General features: G+C 33.5%; 2 protein-coding genes across 10 annotated transcripts in view; one reads left to right on the top strand and one right to left on the bottom strand.

The window, feature by feature from the left end:
* Positions 1-338: 338 nt before the first annotated feature.
* Positions 339-13807, bottom strand: LOC126832155 (cyclin-dependent kinase 5). Its single transcript, XM_050562856.2, has 11 exons — positions 13659-13807; positions 10669-10757; positions 9978-10045; positions 6949-7066; positions 6434-6529; positions 4954-5028; positions 4561-4657; positions 4119-4188; positions 3436-3496; positions 2206-2286; positions 339-1031 (listed from the first exon to the last, which is right to left on the bottom strand). Exons 1-11 carry the CDS (start codon positions 13693-13695, stop codon positions 933-935), a joined length of 891 nt encoding a protein of 296 aa, XP_050418813.1. The 5' UTR covers positions 13696-13807; the 3' UTR covers positions 339-932.
* A 243-nt stretch (positions 13808-14050) lies between these two features.
* LOC126831530 (SWI/SNF-related matrix-associated actin-dependent regulator of chromatin subfamily D member 1) overlaps positions 14051-17384 on the top strand; it is a 75931-nt gene continuing 72597 nt past the window's right edge. For all 9 annotated transcript variants that reach the window (XM_050562074.2, XM_050562071.2, XM_050562073.2 and 6 more), the window contains exon 1: positions 14051-14204. In XM_050562074.2, the coding sequence (XP_050418031.1) occupies positions 14124-14204 (81 nt within the window). In that variant the 5' untranslated portion in view covers positions 14051-14123. The remainder of the gene's footprint in view (positions 14205-17384) is intronic.

The following is a 17384-nucleotide window of genomic DNA, read 5'->3' as shown; positions in this document are numbered from 1 at the left end:
TTCTGTCTCTTTCTCATAAAAGTGAAGCGTGACTGTGATTGTTTGATAACACTAAGATTAGGTTTGATTCAACCAGTAAATTAAAGTGTCATATATACATACAATCTTTATACAGAAGTACTGTGTACAATTAAAATACAGATGTGATGTCACCCTTTGATTTTGGCATAGCATTATTTCAAATAATGTACGGGCAACGTGCTAATGTACATTATTTTTTACTAGATGAAATATAGGGCAGATGCAGGATATTGTCTGTATTTTAAGCTGTTTAATGGTCTCAAGCAAGACATTGCGTAATATATTGAAACAACACTTAGGCTAATGCCCCCGTGTAGGATTATTATATTACTCTCAACCATTAAACCACATGTATAGTTATAGTACGACCAAATTCTACATAACCCAATATAGCTGTAGGATTTATTGAATATTGAACATGATTTTTAAATTATACCCCAAATCCTTTTTTAGACATGATTTCTGTTTCCAAGAATGAACATCATAAAACAAAATTCATAAATTCTCAGCTTTTCAAATACTGTGCCATGTCGATCTATTAATAAAAGATGTCTAAGAAGTTATAACACAAAAATAAAATCAATCAGGAATGAATTAAAATGCCCTTTAAAATGTCTTGATATGTATGAATATGATAAGTGAAACTTGTTTAAACTGACCAGATTACAGTCCATTTCTCCATTAACAATAGTTTCATATAGTAAATAATATATTACATTTACTTTCAGAAATATTAGCAGTGTTCATATATATTAACAAATATTGGAGCAGACTTTTAATCTGGCCAGAATCAAAATGGGTGAAACCCTAACATTAAATAAATTTTGATTTGTCTTTGATGTAATGAGACACAACTACCGATGATTACCATGTGTTTTTTATATAAATAATGATGTCCATGAAATAAATGATTAACCCTGTTTAATGGCCGGATTAAGGTCAGCGAAATAGCTGTGTTGTAGTCCTTCATCTGCTGATATTCTACCATTTGGATAACAAACTAACAAACGCTACAAATAGATAGCAAAAAATGTTCATATCTTGACCTATTAAAGATAGGATCACATGCAGATTCTTATATTTGATCAATTTCAACAGTTTAGATGTTTTGATAATTTGACTCCACTGGTAAACTTTGCTGGACAGTGAAAAAATATTTTAAAATGATCTATAAAACATCAAATATATTAGGTTCATAAATAGCATTAGTTGTGCTGTAACTTGTGAAATTCCTATGTCATTAAAGGAGACGGTCCACTTATTTCTGTATTCTGTATAAATGAAATGAGGTTTAAGCTACTACTGTTCTGCTCAGATTGGGTTAATGAAGACAGACATATGCCATACAAGGTGCTTTTTGGGAAATTCTGCACGGACAGCGAGGGCCTTTCACGGCCAACACAGATAGCAAACCCAAGAGCTCCAGGTTAACGAGCCAGAGTCTTAATCGCAGCTCCCTGTATTTTGTACAACAATTGATAATGATTATAGGTACTAGAATCAACTTTTACAAATATAACACAAAATTAAAGATCATGTTCCTAATGTAACTAGTCGAATAAGAAAAGCGATTGTCAATTGCAAAGAGTAGAAACATGACTGATAGTTAAGTCTGACACACAAAATAAAAATAAATCTGATCGATTTACAGGGTTGTCATTTTTTAATGGGGGAAAATCCATTTTAGACCATAATATTCTACTATGAAGTCCTTCATGAGAAGTTATGCTAATGATATTCACACATTTTCCCATTAAAATTTTAACTAACAAGTCTTCCCTAGTGATTTATGTATTAAATCTGAACAGATATCTAATGGTATTGCTTATACCTTACCAAGTAGTGTCAATGTTGATTTAGATCGTAAGGTCTGTCAGTGAGTCAAGTGGTGTGGTTTTGATTCCCAGCTTATACGCAACTAGGAGTAGGGTCGCCTGTCTAACCTTGAGTATTTCCTCCCACTGCTAAAAAAACCTACATGCTAGCGAATTATTGAAATAAAATTAACTGTAAGTTAGTCCTGAAATGAACTAGTTTATGTCGAGTGGATGTTAAACCTCATTTCTCTCTCTTTAATGATGTACTTGGTTCAATAGATCTTTTTTTAACTACACGTAATGACCCAATGTAGAGACATTTTCACCCTTGAATCATATCAAATGTCTGACATTCTAATCAACTAACCTGTAAGAGATCACGACCTTTTCCGTTAAGTTGCGGTACTACTTGCTGCCATGTTGTTGTCACATGATACAAGGGAAAGGGCTGAAAAATAAATAAAAGTTGTTATAGAATATAATAAATTCCTTCCTACCTTCAGACTAAATTTCATTGCCTCATTAATTCAAAGACAATTAGGCAGTAAAATTGCTGTCTGGGTAAAATTTTCCTGATTACCCAATCTGATTAAAATACAGATCTATATTTAGTTTCGTTTTTTTTTATACTTTGGATGGCCTCTACTACACGAAGATCTGACCGGTTGTAGTGGAAGGAGGCATCAGAGGTCATACGAGCAGCTTTTGACCCTATGATGTCAGACATTTAATTAACCAATCAGCGTTGATATTTCTAGGAGAGTTCCATGTACCTCACACCAAAAACTCGCAGTAACAGACTGTTTAATTGGCCAATCCCTCACATCATCCATAACATGGGATATATAAGTCTTCCAGATCCTAGTGTAGTAAAGACAAGTAGAACAAAATTTTTAACTATAAAAAACGAAACGAAATAGGATCTGTCTTTTAATCAGATTGCTGATTACCAATTCATGTTGTTGGACTGTGAAATAAATTAACCATATATCAAATACAAATGACTGTACTTATTTCAGAAGAAGTTTGGTTTTCAGGTTAGCAATAGCTGACTTTTTCCCTCCAAGCACATGACATGCAGTGGTCATGGAATTTACTAACATAAAATTTGACTGTGACCTCATTTTTTGACTGCAAATTTTAAAAGAGTTTTTTAAAGGGGTTATGAGAGGTATATAAATCTATTCTTAGAAAATCCATTATGTTGTTTTTGGCTTAAAAGTTTTCATGCCATACTAATTTTACTAGGTTCTAAATGTGCCCAAGTACCTTAAAGGACAATATGTGTGTCAGTCATTATAACATATGTGATAGAACTGTTTAAACACATACCAATGTAATTCTAACTCAGAGATCATTACTACGATAGATGTGTAACAAAAATTTCGAAAAACGGACGTGATGCAAAAAATGGAAAACAAGAGTTATCCTTCTATATAACTGACTGAAGTAACGAGCGATAATAGATACACAGCCGAATTTATGCTCACAGATAATTCCTTCGAAGATGAATATTGTCCTTTAATTTTGGACACCCAGCTTGATGACAGAACAGAGACAGCTATGTGGTTACAAATTTGGCTAACAAACTACTTACCTTGTAGTCAGGTAATTGTGTTATACCTGGCCAGATTTCTTCAGTAGGTGTACCTAATAATCTAGTTTCATTAGTCAAGACAAAGTCAGTAACAATATAAAACTTTGAGGTATGTTAATACCAGATATAGTAGATAACAATTTTATTTAATTGATTTGGCTGACTTATAATGCTTAGGGGACTGCATAAAAGATTAACCAGTTATTCAAATGGGACCTAAAAACAAGGTCCTGTGAACAAAATGACCAAACCGCTAGCCTACTGAATTTGACAAAAGAGAATAACTGTAGCTTGTCACATGACCCTGAGAGTTGACAAATTTTAACGACAGGGGAAATCAAATAGCATCTATTTGTGGAATTACAGCAGATTAAAGAGAATAATAATACAGGTAGTTCTATAATAAATGGGGACCCGTGGTGACTCTGTGAGTAAGAGGCTGGTCTGCTAATCAGGAGGTCTATAGTTTGCTTCCAGTGTTGGCCGAGAAAGTTCCTTGGGATACATTCAATACGTTGCCATATTTATATTATTTCACAATGGAGTCAACTCACAACTGGCAGTGCATGTAAAAGATCTCTTGGCAGCTAGAGTTCCTATCGTTATTGGAACTAACAATTCTAATAATAAGAGTTATTATAACAATGATTACAATATATTCCTACAATATTTATCAAGGATACTTGAATATTCTCTTCAGCTGATCATCAACATCATTACCGGGAAATAATGGTCTACCAGCATTTGCTAATTCTACCAAAAAAAATTTACAAAAATAAACCAATTATTGATTTAGTCTTTGGTTTTCATACCACAACCACTGCAAACAAAACATGCTTTTACTAAGAAACATTACTTCTCTAAATTTTAAATGAATAAATTAAACTTCAACAGCTGTGTTGCTAAAGAGAATTTGAAACTTATTTTTAGCTGATTTAAATGTCAAATATTATTAAAAAAAATATATCATCATTAAAATATTGATGGATGTAAATATAAGAAAAGAATTTGAAATGTTGAACTTTATTGGGTTATAAAAATTATGCATCCTAAATCAAAATAATTTTGATTGATTCAATTCATCAATACAAGATCATTGATTGAACTTTACTATAGGTGACAAACCTGCAAATATACAGCCAGCAGACCACATATCTATACATGTTGAATACATCTTAGCACCAAATAGAACATCCGGTGGCCGATACCATAATGTAACAACCTAAATAAATAATAAATAGAACATCTGGTGGTCAATACCATAATGTAACAACCTAAATATATAATAAATACAACATTAGGTGGTCGATACCATAATGTAACAACCTAAATATATAATAAATAGAAGATCAGGTGGTCGATACCGTAATGTATCAGGTGGTTGATACCATAACATAACAACCTAAATATATAACAAATAGAATATCAGGTCGTCGATACTAACTGGCTGATCATACTTCAGATGGAATAAGAAAGGTATTCTTTACTTCTATATATATATAGTAGTCCATTACATACCTCCGAGGAATAAAATCTAACTGGAATACCAAATGCTCGGGCTAAACCAAAATCAGCTAGTTTTAATTCTCCATTCTAAAAAAAAACAAAAAAAAACAGGCCTACACTAAAGAAAATAGACATTCTTAATTAAATAATACAAAATTATCTGATAAAACAGTTTGCTCAGAATTCATCAGTTGTGTCAGAAAGTACATAATATATGTACATTCAGATCGGGAGAAAATGTACCCCTTTAAATCTGACCAAATTTGGTTAAATTGGAAAAAAATATGACACTTTTGCAATAAAGTTTGTAAAATAATCAAGACAAAACCGTAATAAGACTAAGAATTATCTTGGTACCCATTTGTAGTTTGTCTATTTATAGGAATTCCCTCTTTCTCTCCATCCACCAACTTTAATAGTTTTAATCAGATGATTGTGACATGTTGGGTTCTTAGTGATTATAAAGATTAAGAACATAGGTATGTTGAAGAAAATATTATAGGCCAAGGAATGTTACTGATTTAATACTGAGTCAATGGAGAGAGGATCACTAGTCTGAATCCAGTAACCACATGATAGAGTTATCCCCCTTATACAAAACTTGTTCCAATAAATTGACATCTGCTGGCCTGCACATTTTGCCTGTTCACCTCTGGCTTGAAAGAATGTAAGTTGTTTTTAACTTACCAACAAAAAAATAAGTGAAAAACTTGAATGACAATGAAAGGTTATGGACTGAGCAAAAAAGGCATGTCATGTCAGGTGATGCTTTCACTTCAGACAACTACTACTTGTAGCAATAACAAAAGGATCTAGGTTAAAGGGGCTAAATCGCTAATATTTGGGACCTACAAATTGACACAAATGGGTTGCAACGTATATAATAATGTTATATGAATGTAAATAAACTGATTTACATTCAATCGTTTTCACTCTAATTTCAAAGCAGTTATGTTCGGCGAAATACGCCAGAAGTCTTAATCCAATGACAATCTATAGCGTCTGGTTATTCCAGTCTACACCGATAGTATTTAGTGTGCATGCTCTCCAGATAAGAATATGGGGTCACCGTTTGACATGACTTGTGGAATATGTCTAACCTTGTTCTTCGAGTCGATTGTTACAAATTGCGCTGAAACGCATCATGGTACACGATTCGTGTACCAATCGTAAAATGTTTATTTTGTCTTAAATCTTGGATATCAGAAGCCCATCTTTTTCCGGTAAGATCACAACACCAATGTTGATTAAAATTGACAAATAATTCTTGTTTTCATTGTCAAAGGTTTTGGATGATATTGAGTTAGAGACTTAGCTACTCTAACTGGTTCCTTCCATTATCCAAATAAGTAACAAATAATTGAATTAATGTGCTTAATTAAAGAAGACTTTAAAAATAACTCCCGTTTTAAAAATTACAAAAATGAATCAACCAATTTCTGGACATCATTATGCCTATCTATCTAATGTCATTGAAAATCCTTATATTTACCTTATTAATAAGCAGGTTCTGAGGTTTTAGATCTCGATGAAGAACATTGTGACTATGACAGAAAGCTAAACCTCGCAATAACTGATACATAAATGACTGGAAAAAAAACCATTTAACATTAGAAACAAAAGTACAAGTGGGTTCATTCACCCTGAACAGGTTTGTTTAGGCTATCAATATCCATGCTGGTACGGTATTAATACAAAATGTCTCTAGATCTGCCAGTTGTTTGAGCCCAGCAACTTTCTTCAACAAACATTTTGTAATATGATCGTAGATAAAATGTCTTTTTATAAATGCTGATTATGGATTATCCAAATGATAATTGTCAGTAAATTTGCTTCTTATTACTACAAACTAAATATTGAATAGTGACATGCAATTAAAAGAAATTATTGTTAACTTCAAATGTCCATAAATAAGAGATAAGAAACATAATAATTTTTTGGAGTAATATTTTTAAAAATATTTATATAAAAGATTGAGATGAACTTGAATTAAAGATGAAGATGTACCTTAACAGCATCAGGGTCAATCTCTCCATTACAACTATCAAAATATTTCTTTAAATCTTGATCACAATATTCAAACACTAAAGTCAGTTTCTTCTCACTGTGTAACACATCATGTAATCTATATTAAACAAATTTAAATTATATATTTAGTTTCCTCACACTTGGAAATGCATGGAATCTCATAGTAGGATTTTTAGAGCAAACCAAAACACTGATGACAAATTCTTTTCAAGTGTATATTTAAATAAATTTAGTTACAGTTGAAGAGCTCTCACAAACAAAACACCCACTTGTTGGGCATTTTTTTAGTAAAAGGTTTATTTCAGGGCTGATACCCAGGCAAAGCTTGTTCTATGAATTTCACTTAACAAACTATTACTGTAACGAAATTGATACCTCAAAATCACTGTGGGTGAAATGGTGGAGTTAGACACATATATTACAGCGCAAGACGTGTCATCAAAAGTTGCAAATTCGTGACACCAGAACTGGGAGTTGAGTTTCATGTCCTTGCGTAAAGATACATCCATTTCTTTGTTCCAACCTAGCCAGTTGTTATTGGGAACAAATAAGATGGTTAATATGTAATTATAAAAAAAATTGGGGTTGGGGTTCTTTCTAAGACTTAAACAGGGATAGCAGATATCCAATGCACTGGTTGATTGGGGATATTTCTGGATAAATAAACTGTCTGATACATTATTTGTATGACATGAAAATTATTAGCTGTGTTCGGGAAAATATACATGTAAATGGCAATTACAGCTTGGAAAAAATAAAATACAGCATATGGATCTAGGTTATAGAAGATAAATTATATACAATATTGTCAACAATTTTGATATGAATTATAATATACTATTCAAAAAAAGTAGGGGATATTTGATTTTGGGGGCATAATACTAAAATATGCAAATGACTACGAAAAAAGTCACTATAGAACCTAACAGAAGAAACATTTCCAGTTACATGTGACGCCCAAACGCACCAATAGCTACCGCATGGAATGCAGGTGATGCTTGGGATCATCATGGGGGTCCAACCCAAGATTTGCACGACTCTGACTTTGAATGTTACAGTCATTGTGGCATTGAATTCCAGGGTGGAAACATCAGTTTAATTGTTTTAGTGACCAGAAAACAAATTTTGATATGCGTCGGCTTACCCAAAATGAAAGGTTACGTGCCCTTGGCATGCTACAGATCGGCACAACACAGGCGGTTGTGGCGCGGACGATGAATGTTTCTCAGTCTGTCATAAGCAGGCTATGGTCAAGATACCGTGATACACAATCTGTACAGGACAGACCACGCTCAGGTCGACCAAGGGCGACAACTCAAGCCCAGGATCGATTTATCCGTACCTTGGCCTTGAGAAATTGTGTCATCACAGCAAATCAGATCAGCGCTCGTCTTCAAACAGACACTGGTGTGAGAGTGAGTGGCCAGACGATTCGGAATCGACTGCATAGGGGTCACCTTCGCGCCCGACGTCCTCGCGTGATCCCTTGTTTGAGAAATCATCAAATTCAGGCAAGACGTCGTTGGTGTAGGGATCGTCAACACTGGGATAATCGACGCTGGAGCAATGTGATGTTTTCAGATGAGTCAAGGTTCACTGTTGATTTTTTGGAAAAACGTAGGATGGTGTGGCGTCGTCGAAACGAGCGCTTCCAAGACGTTAACGTCATCAGACATAATCGATTTGGGGGTGGTTCTGTTATGGTGTGGGGAGGCATCACTGTTGCTGGAAGAACGGCTTTACATGTTGTTGCAGGGTGAGTTACAGGCCAGTACTACCGGGACAACATCTTGGCAGTCCATGTTGTGCCGTTCGCACGACGTCATGGCCGCCGTTTCATCTTCCAGGATGACAACGCAAGGTGTCACAGGGCCAGGATCGTTACAGGTTACCTCCAACAACAGAACATCACCACATTACCTTGGCCAGCACTGAGTCCCGAACTCTCCCCCATCGAGCATGTCTGGGACATGCTTGGACAGAGGTTACGTCAACGTCAACAACGTCCTGCCAATGTCCAAGAACTTGCTGCTGCGTTGCAACAGGAATGGGACAATCTGGACCAAAATGACCTTAGACGTCTCATTAGGAGTATGCCACGTCGGATCAATGCTTGTTTGGCAAACAGAGGAGGATTTACCCGTTACTGACTTGGTTGTGATGCTGTGGTAACTTTGCTGTTTGACCCCGGGTATCATTTTACCCTTATAATGGTCAGTCTGTGCCTTACTTAGTCTAACGATCATTTGGAATAAATCGATGAATGTGAACTTCATTTCATTTTGTCATTTGTTTCTTCGTCAATTTCATTAGGTGACTTTAATAACACTTAAAAATCAAATATCCCCTACTTTTTTTGAATAGTATATATTCTTTTTTAATTTTTAAGTTTCAACAATTGCAGCAAATATATCTGTAAACAAAAGCGTTATGTTTATCTTAAAATTTATAAAAACACAAGTCCCAAATAGGGCCTGTTTCAAACATATGTCAAATTATCTCTTCTATGTCAAAAAATAAATTCAAAAACTCAATTCACTTGTTTGTTTTCACTGTCAGATTTCAACAAACAGACAAACAAAATATGCACAGTTTAGAGATAAATCAGATTTCTTTTTCACTAAAATAATAGAACAAGAACTATCATGTAAACCAATAAATTTTTATCAATATTGTGCTGCCACCAAAAATGCATGATTGATAACAAAATGTAGTAAGATTAAAAGTTGTGGACCATACATTCTTATACATGACAGAGAATGGAAATCATCAAAGACAGCATGAGAGAATGTGTGTCATGGTGTCATGATTCTCTATCTTAAAACGGTAAATGGAGAATATTTGAAACAATTTATCTAAAATACAAACCACTGTTTCTAGCCAGTTATTGAATTTATAACCTATAAAAATTATATTTTTGGTAGTTTAGACACATATGTTACACAACAGATTATAGCTCATAATCTTAAAGGAAATTATCTTTTAATTTATAAACTTATAACCCCAACCTGACTATATTAGTATGTTTTAATTCCTTTAGTAGACAAATTTCTCTCAATGCAGAACTTGGTACACCCTAAAAAAAAGAAAAAAAGAATTGATTTAATTATTTTGCTTTGATTTAAAGGACAATATTAGTATTAGCCATTATTACATATCTGACAAGTTAGAAAAAGTCTGTGCATTACCATGTTTTTATTAAGGACAGAATGAATAAAAACAAGTGACAGCCAATTATATTTTTGGATTGTCAGATATCCTCTTGCCGCCTCATATAACAACTTTTCATCTTCAACGGAGTTATCAGTGAAATGAAATTCAACAAGCTGTCTGTTATTGCTCGTTACTTCAGTTAGTTATATAGGACAACTCATGTTTGTCATATTTGTCATCACTTCCCATTTCTTCAAGTGTTTGTTACACATCTACCGTAGCAATTTTCTCTTGTTTTAAAATTATATTTGAAATGTGTTAACCAGTTCTGTCAAATATGTAATAATGGCTGACACCAAATTCAAATTTTCTTTATTCCGCACTTTATTCAGATTTCTGGGCTACCAATAAAAGATGTTGGCATATTATTACGCTCGAGCAGCATAGATCGAACTTTAACAATATTGTAGTTTGCAAGGAATTCTTATAGGGCTAAATGAGACATCAAGCCTTAACGTAACTTATCAATGAGACAAATTCAGGTACCTCATCATCATCATCCAGTCGTACTCTTTTTAGTGCTACAATTTCATGGGTTTCTCTATTTTTAGCTTTAAATACTGTTCCATAGGTACCTGAAATAAAGCATGTATACATTTAGATTTATAGTAATTTTGGTTAGTACAAAATGTTTGACTCTTTATCTGGCCTGGAGAGAATCAGAAAGATAGGGTTCTGTTTGAGTCAGGCTCTCTGGACTAACATATGGTACAATTTGATTTAAGTACGGTAATTTGATCGCTTGCATGTATGGTCTTTTGCTTTAGCAATGGAAGGAAACCGGGGACCCGGAGACAACCAACAAGCTTAGAATAGGCAGCTGACCCAACTCCTTCTGACATACAAGTGTGGGATCAAATTTATGCCTCTTGTGTAATGGACAGACCTGCGATCTAAATCACATGTTAAGTAAGAGTAGACAATTTGCCCCCCCCCCCCCTTTTTCACATATCATTTCATCTCTGACACATGTGTATAACTGAACTTACATCTATACTGTTCAAAAGCTCAATCTTTTATCCATTACCTTTCCAAAGATAGGTCTCCGACATTTCTACGACTTATGCTCAAGTCCTACAAATTGTTTAGGAACACTTTAAATTAGTAACCTTTTGGTTGTAGTTAAAGTGTCTTTGCATTACTTCAAAATTAAAAGTTACAGTACAGTGCAAATCTTTTATTTGAGGTGATGGCTATAATTCATAAACTGAAAGAAGTCATAATCTGAAAGGTCATTCCTGTGGATTGAGAATAACGTATTCTAACACGCTAACACAGATGTTTGAAGATACATGTATGTTATTCAATCAACATTTGGTTGATTCAGGGACTGAAGTCAGTAGCGGCAGTTATGTATCGAAACCAGTCAATTTGGACACACATGAAATAGAAATGTTTAGTAGAGTATTTATATCCAAAATCATTTGTTATACATAAAATTAATCATTTATTTTACACATCCCAATGTCTTTACATCGTGCTATATGTTACTACATTTTAATTGGTTGACTGATTTTCTAATTGCATTTTCACTTGTTAAAATCCAATGTAGCACGACGTAAAGACACTAAGGGGGCTAAAAAAATGATTGATTTATTGTATGTGCCACAAAGAAATATGGTCTAAAAATGTATTTTCCGTGTGCTTTAAAGACTGGTTGACGTCTATACATCAGTCCCTGCTATGCGACATATCAACGAAGGTGTGCTAGATTATTCAGTCTATAATAAATTATATGATTAGTTTATTACGAACATAGTACTGCTACTATTATGAACACGCAGGGGTGATATAGGTCTAGCCTGTTCCTCAACCCTATTCTTATTGAATAAAATATAAATATAGTATGGTACCCTAATCTTCGGTAGCATGATTTACCCAAATCACCCAAAACTACTATTATTTCAACTCATAATAATAATTTATATCTATATTTGATAAGATACTGTTCTTTATGCTAAATTGTGATTTTAATTTAAAATTATAATGTTTTTGTTTCAAAAATGACCCTCAAAATGCAATTTCAAAGCAAGTGATTTTGTGCAATACACAGGTATTGTCCTATGGTCACAATTACTTCCAAACTTGCTTGGAAATCGAATTTTGAGGGGCATTTTTGACACAAAAACTCTGTGACCTTCAATTAAAAATGACAATTTGGCATAAAGAACAGTATTTTAATGTATTTTATTAAATATCGATATAAATTATTGTAATCCATATGAGTTGAAATAATGGTGGATTTGGTTACAACTTCCAAACTTGCCTAAAAATTCGTATTTTGAGGGTCATTTTGACACAAAAACGTTACGATTGTAAATTAAAATTGACTATTTTTTGGCATGAACTATAAGAACTCTATATTAATAATATTATCAACTATCGATATAAATTTTTGTCTTTTAAGTTGAAATACATGTAATGGTGGATTTGGGTAGATTTGGATAAATCATGCTACCCCCCACCCCCTTAATCTTTGAACCAATGGTAGTGTCACTGTCACAGTGTGTGAAAGGGATGTGGTCATAAAGGCCCTATGCCATAACGCCAAAAACAGGTTTGGTCAAAACGGTTCTACTTTAGTCATAACAGCCAAACAGTTTGGTCATAACGGCCAAACAGTTTGATCATAGCGGCCAAACAGTTTGGTCATAACGGCCAATAAATTTGGTCATAATGACAAAAGACTTTAGTCATAACGGCCATAATTTTAAAATTTAATGAAAAACAATATTATTTAAACAAAACATCGATGTGGTGCTACATGTGAATTGTAATTCAAAGGAAGAGGTAAATGAAGATGCAATACCTGATATAGAAGTTAAAGGAGAAAGACATGTTTTCAACAACAAGGGAGTTGGCTTTGCTTGCTACACGTAAATCTGTGCGATTCATTTTTGATGGGACTTTAAAATCGTGAAAAAGCCCTTTTATCAACACTGTAAATTATGTATTTAGATGTATTATGTATGTGAAATATTATTGAAATAAATTTTATATTTTGTATGTTTTATACAATGTATTATATAATATATGTGAAATATTATAGTTTGTATTATGTTAAACGTCTATGTAAATTTACGTATTAAATTAATGTTTATGTAATGTATGCATTTATATTATGGTATTATCTATTATAGTATTATGTAATATTTATGTTAATAAATATCATTTCGTAACATGTAATAAATGGTATGTTTTTTTTGGCCGTTACGACCAATGTCTATGGCTGTTATGATCAATTTGTATGACCGTTATGACCAACTTTTTTGGCAGTTATGTATGACCAACTATTCTGGCCTTTATAGTTTAGGGCCGTTACGTCTGTAACCCGTGTGAATCTGTGACTGAGCATTTAATCAAACATAGTTATGAACTGTTCCTGACTATTCAGTCTATTCTGACTCTGAGTCTGAGTCTGATCGGATGATGTCCAATCAAAGACCGTTCCTAAAGGAACTAGGCTAGATACCCACCTTCGCCGATTTTTTCTAATTTTTCGTAGGCCTGCATTTTTTTTAAATAGACGCGATAGATCTAATAATGAAAGATTATATTTTAATTAAAGAGAGCAGTAGGCCCTATTTCTTCTAAAAAGAAAAACACAAACATCGAAGGGGGATAACTCTTGTCTATTGTTGGACTGGGCAAAATTTGGGAATTTGCAACAATAACGAAATGAAAGATAGTGGAATTAATAAAAATAAATAAATAGGAATCGATATACAAAGTTCAATATCTTAGTAATTATATTACATACATAAATAAAGTATTGTTCATACTTTGTGTTTTTATTTTACAACATTCTCTTTATGGACGTATCCCATAATCTTTTAATTTTCAGTTTCACCAATCTCGCAAACTCTCCCGAGATTTAAAATTAATGGCTGCGTTCTTGTAAAAATTTTAATCATTGTCTGACAATTTGATAGTAAGTGAAAATGCAGCAGCAGCCACCTCAACGATATCCATCCGGTCCACCACCTATGCGTCCTCCTTATTCTCAACCTAATTACCCACCGGTACGTATAACTTTACTCCTTCCCGTTCCCTGTGACATTTCACGATTTTTTGGTAAAAAACAGAAAACAAAGAATAGAAAAATTTAATCATTCACTATCATTATCAATAATAAATCAAGACTAGCAGATGAGATAGTCTTTGGTATTTCTTCATATTTGACACAAATATTTGTTTTTGTCTATCAGGTATCTTCAAAGTTTTTATTCATGGCTTGATTTATTGACCTAATTCCAACCGATACATTGAATATTGTCATTACATGTCATACTCGTCTCATATAGGCAGGGATACATGTCATAGCGATTCGGAATTGAGATTCTGTTGGAAAAAATAATATGTAACAGGCATTGCCCGAGTAGAGCGAAGCTGATTATTGTCAAATATAAAACCTTCATAATTAATTTTCTCAAGTGATACAAAAAATGTTAAATAATTTAGTTTTTCCAAATTGATTTTTATTTAGATCTAAATTGTATACATTAATTTTGTTTTTAAAAAAAGAACAAAAAAGTGTGAGAATTATTTTCATTGACGTCAAAAATAAGTGACGTCATTGATTAGACGCGTCATAGAAATAGTTCTATGTATGATGAGGCGGGTAATCTCGATTGGGCGAGATTTGGTAAGTTGACATGCGCATTGCCTGTTTTGCCCAGTGTATCAGGTTCCGGTCTGAATTTTTTTTAATCAACAGTCTGTGGGTGACAACTTCAGTTACGCTCCTGTGTTACCGGATAAGAGCTTCGTGCTATGCTTTAGAGCTTTGCTCTATATTATTAATGTGTTTCTTGGTGTATTCAGTGTTCTATCAGAGGATAATATTCAATTGAGATTTAAAATTAACAAACAACTGGTCAGTGAATCTAAAACCATTAAATGTATAATCTAATAATTATTTTAATCTACCTGAAATTCTTACCGATTGAGCGTCGAACACGGCGCGAATCCCAAGGTTCGCAAAGCCGGGAACGTCTTCAATTGCCATGTGGCTTATTTGCTCATAGAGCAACTTACTGGACCATTTATGAATAATGAGAATGATTTTATCCTTAAATGACATTTAGAAGTAGAGGTATAATATTCATAATAACACAACTTTATGGATTTACCACTTCTTGGTTTATAAAGATTAGTGTTGAAAATCGGATCAAGATTTGTGATCCGAATACTTTTGTTTGCTATCCGAATAATAGGATAATTCGGAAACGTGAAATTCTTGAACAAAATCACATCAAAAGTTTATATACTCATAATTTCTTACTTATTTCAATGTTAATAATAATAATAATGTATATTTGTAAAGCGCCAATCCATCCACAAATGCATGCTCTAGGCACGTACTATGTACTTTATGGTCACTATTTACACACAAATCCTGATCCACTCCAACTAAAACGCAGTGGTTAATAGATGAGTTTTTAATTTTGTTTTAAAAGATTCAAGTGATGGAGCTGTTTTAAGATGATGGGGTAAGGAATTCCACAAAAAGGGTTTATGAGTGTCTGTGTATGCCGAGTATGAAATCTTACTTTCGATTTGCAAATTGTTTGAGCCGCGAAGAAAAAAACGTGCCTACCTTTAGCCGCAATTATTAAGATTATCCATGATATCCCAAAAAATCAGTGAGGAGAATAAATTTGTGTATAACGACTCCTGTAATCCGCGGCCCTCCCACCTATCATTTTTGCTCAATCAACACGAATGAAAAAAGTAAAATAAAAACATCTAACATTTATTCCGCTAAGGTCGTTTGCCTCATTCTGATAATCTACTGCTATTGAACCAATCAGTAAGTGAGAATATACGTGACCTAGTTCGTTATGAATAAATTTCATTGCGGGAAGTCTAAACACAGTGTTAACTTGTATCCCGTAAACCCAAGAAGTAACTTCTATCTAGCGTAAACCAGCGCAAGGAATGAATGAATATTTTTTTATTTAGACTAATATTTTCGTTGCACTGCATTAATATTTTTATTAGTTACTATTGCTAAATAATACACGTGATATTAACATTTATGCTCAAAGCTGCGTACGTGATCAATAGCATTGGGGAAAATTTCAAAGTAATCAGATGTAAAAATGGCTAAATATAGAGCATACGGAAACATGCATTATGCAAGAGCTAAATCTGCCTATTTCAGGTCTTTCTTTAGGCCTGAAATGTTATCTAAATTATTAATTAGACATTAATTAACCTATCCAGGCCATAATCAACTCTAGATGGCTGCGCTAGCCTGCGATCTTTAGTGGATTGTAAGCCGATCTACTGCATAACTTTCCTTCTCATTAAACGATTAAATGGATAATCGAGACTATGCTGTTTATCATACTGACTTTAGTAATGATGACCGAGGCTTATGGGAATTTCAGTCGTTTAGTTCTCGGTTCATAGTGGATCAATTTGAATGAAATTTTCACCAAATTGCCTTCTACCTTATCTAGTTTTTAACTATTATAGTGAGAACTGCCAACTCGTTACCGAATCTCCCATAATGTATCTTTAATTAACTGCTGGGATGAAACAGCCCAGGATGAAACAGCCTGATAAAAAGATAGTTTGTGATGAAACAGCCCATGGTGAAACGGTCGTGGGAAGAACTGATACGCACTCATCACCCAATACTTTCAAATATTATTAACCCATACAATCAAAAAATCAATCCATTTCTGTAAAATAATGTGCCAATACTACCAAAAAATTAACTGCTGTTCTAATAACAAGGGGGATGAAACAGTCCGGGGATGAAACAGTCTGGGGATGAAACAGCCCGACAAAAAAATAGGTTGGGATGAAACCGCCCAAGGTGAAACGGTCGTGGGAAGAACTGATACGCACCCATCACCCAATACTTTCAAATATTATTAACCCATACGATCAAAAATCGATCCATTTCTGTAAAATAATGTGCCAATACTACCAAAGAATGAGAGAAAAGTACAATTAATTGAATAATAATGTTAGTTTGTGAAAAATAAATTACTTATTCAATGTATTTTGCAGTTCCATTTTGATTTATCACTGATACTATGATAGTATGAATAGATATATCAGATGACGTTCAATTTTTGTACTTTTTTCTGGAATTAACTGATTAATATTGATGTAAATGAAGAATTTTCTCAGTTTTGGATAAAAATAAGGTAGCATGTGGTTGTATTTTGTAGTATTCTGTTAGA

Source organism: Patella vulgata, chromosome 9 (genome assembly GCF_932274485.2).
Source record: "Patella vulgata chromosome 9, xgPatVulg1.2, whole genome shotgun sequence".
NCBI lineage: Eukaryota > Metazoa > Mollusca > Gastropoda > Patellidae > Patella > Patella vulgata.
The sequence above is the reverse complement of the archived record's forward strand: the minus strand, read 5'-3'. Positions and strand labels throughout refer to the sequence as shown.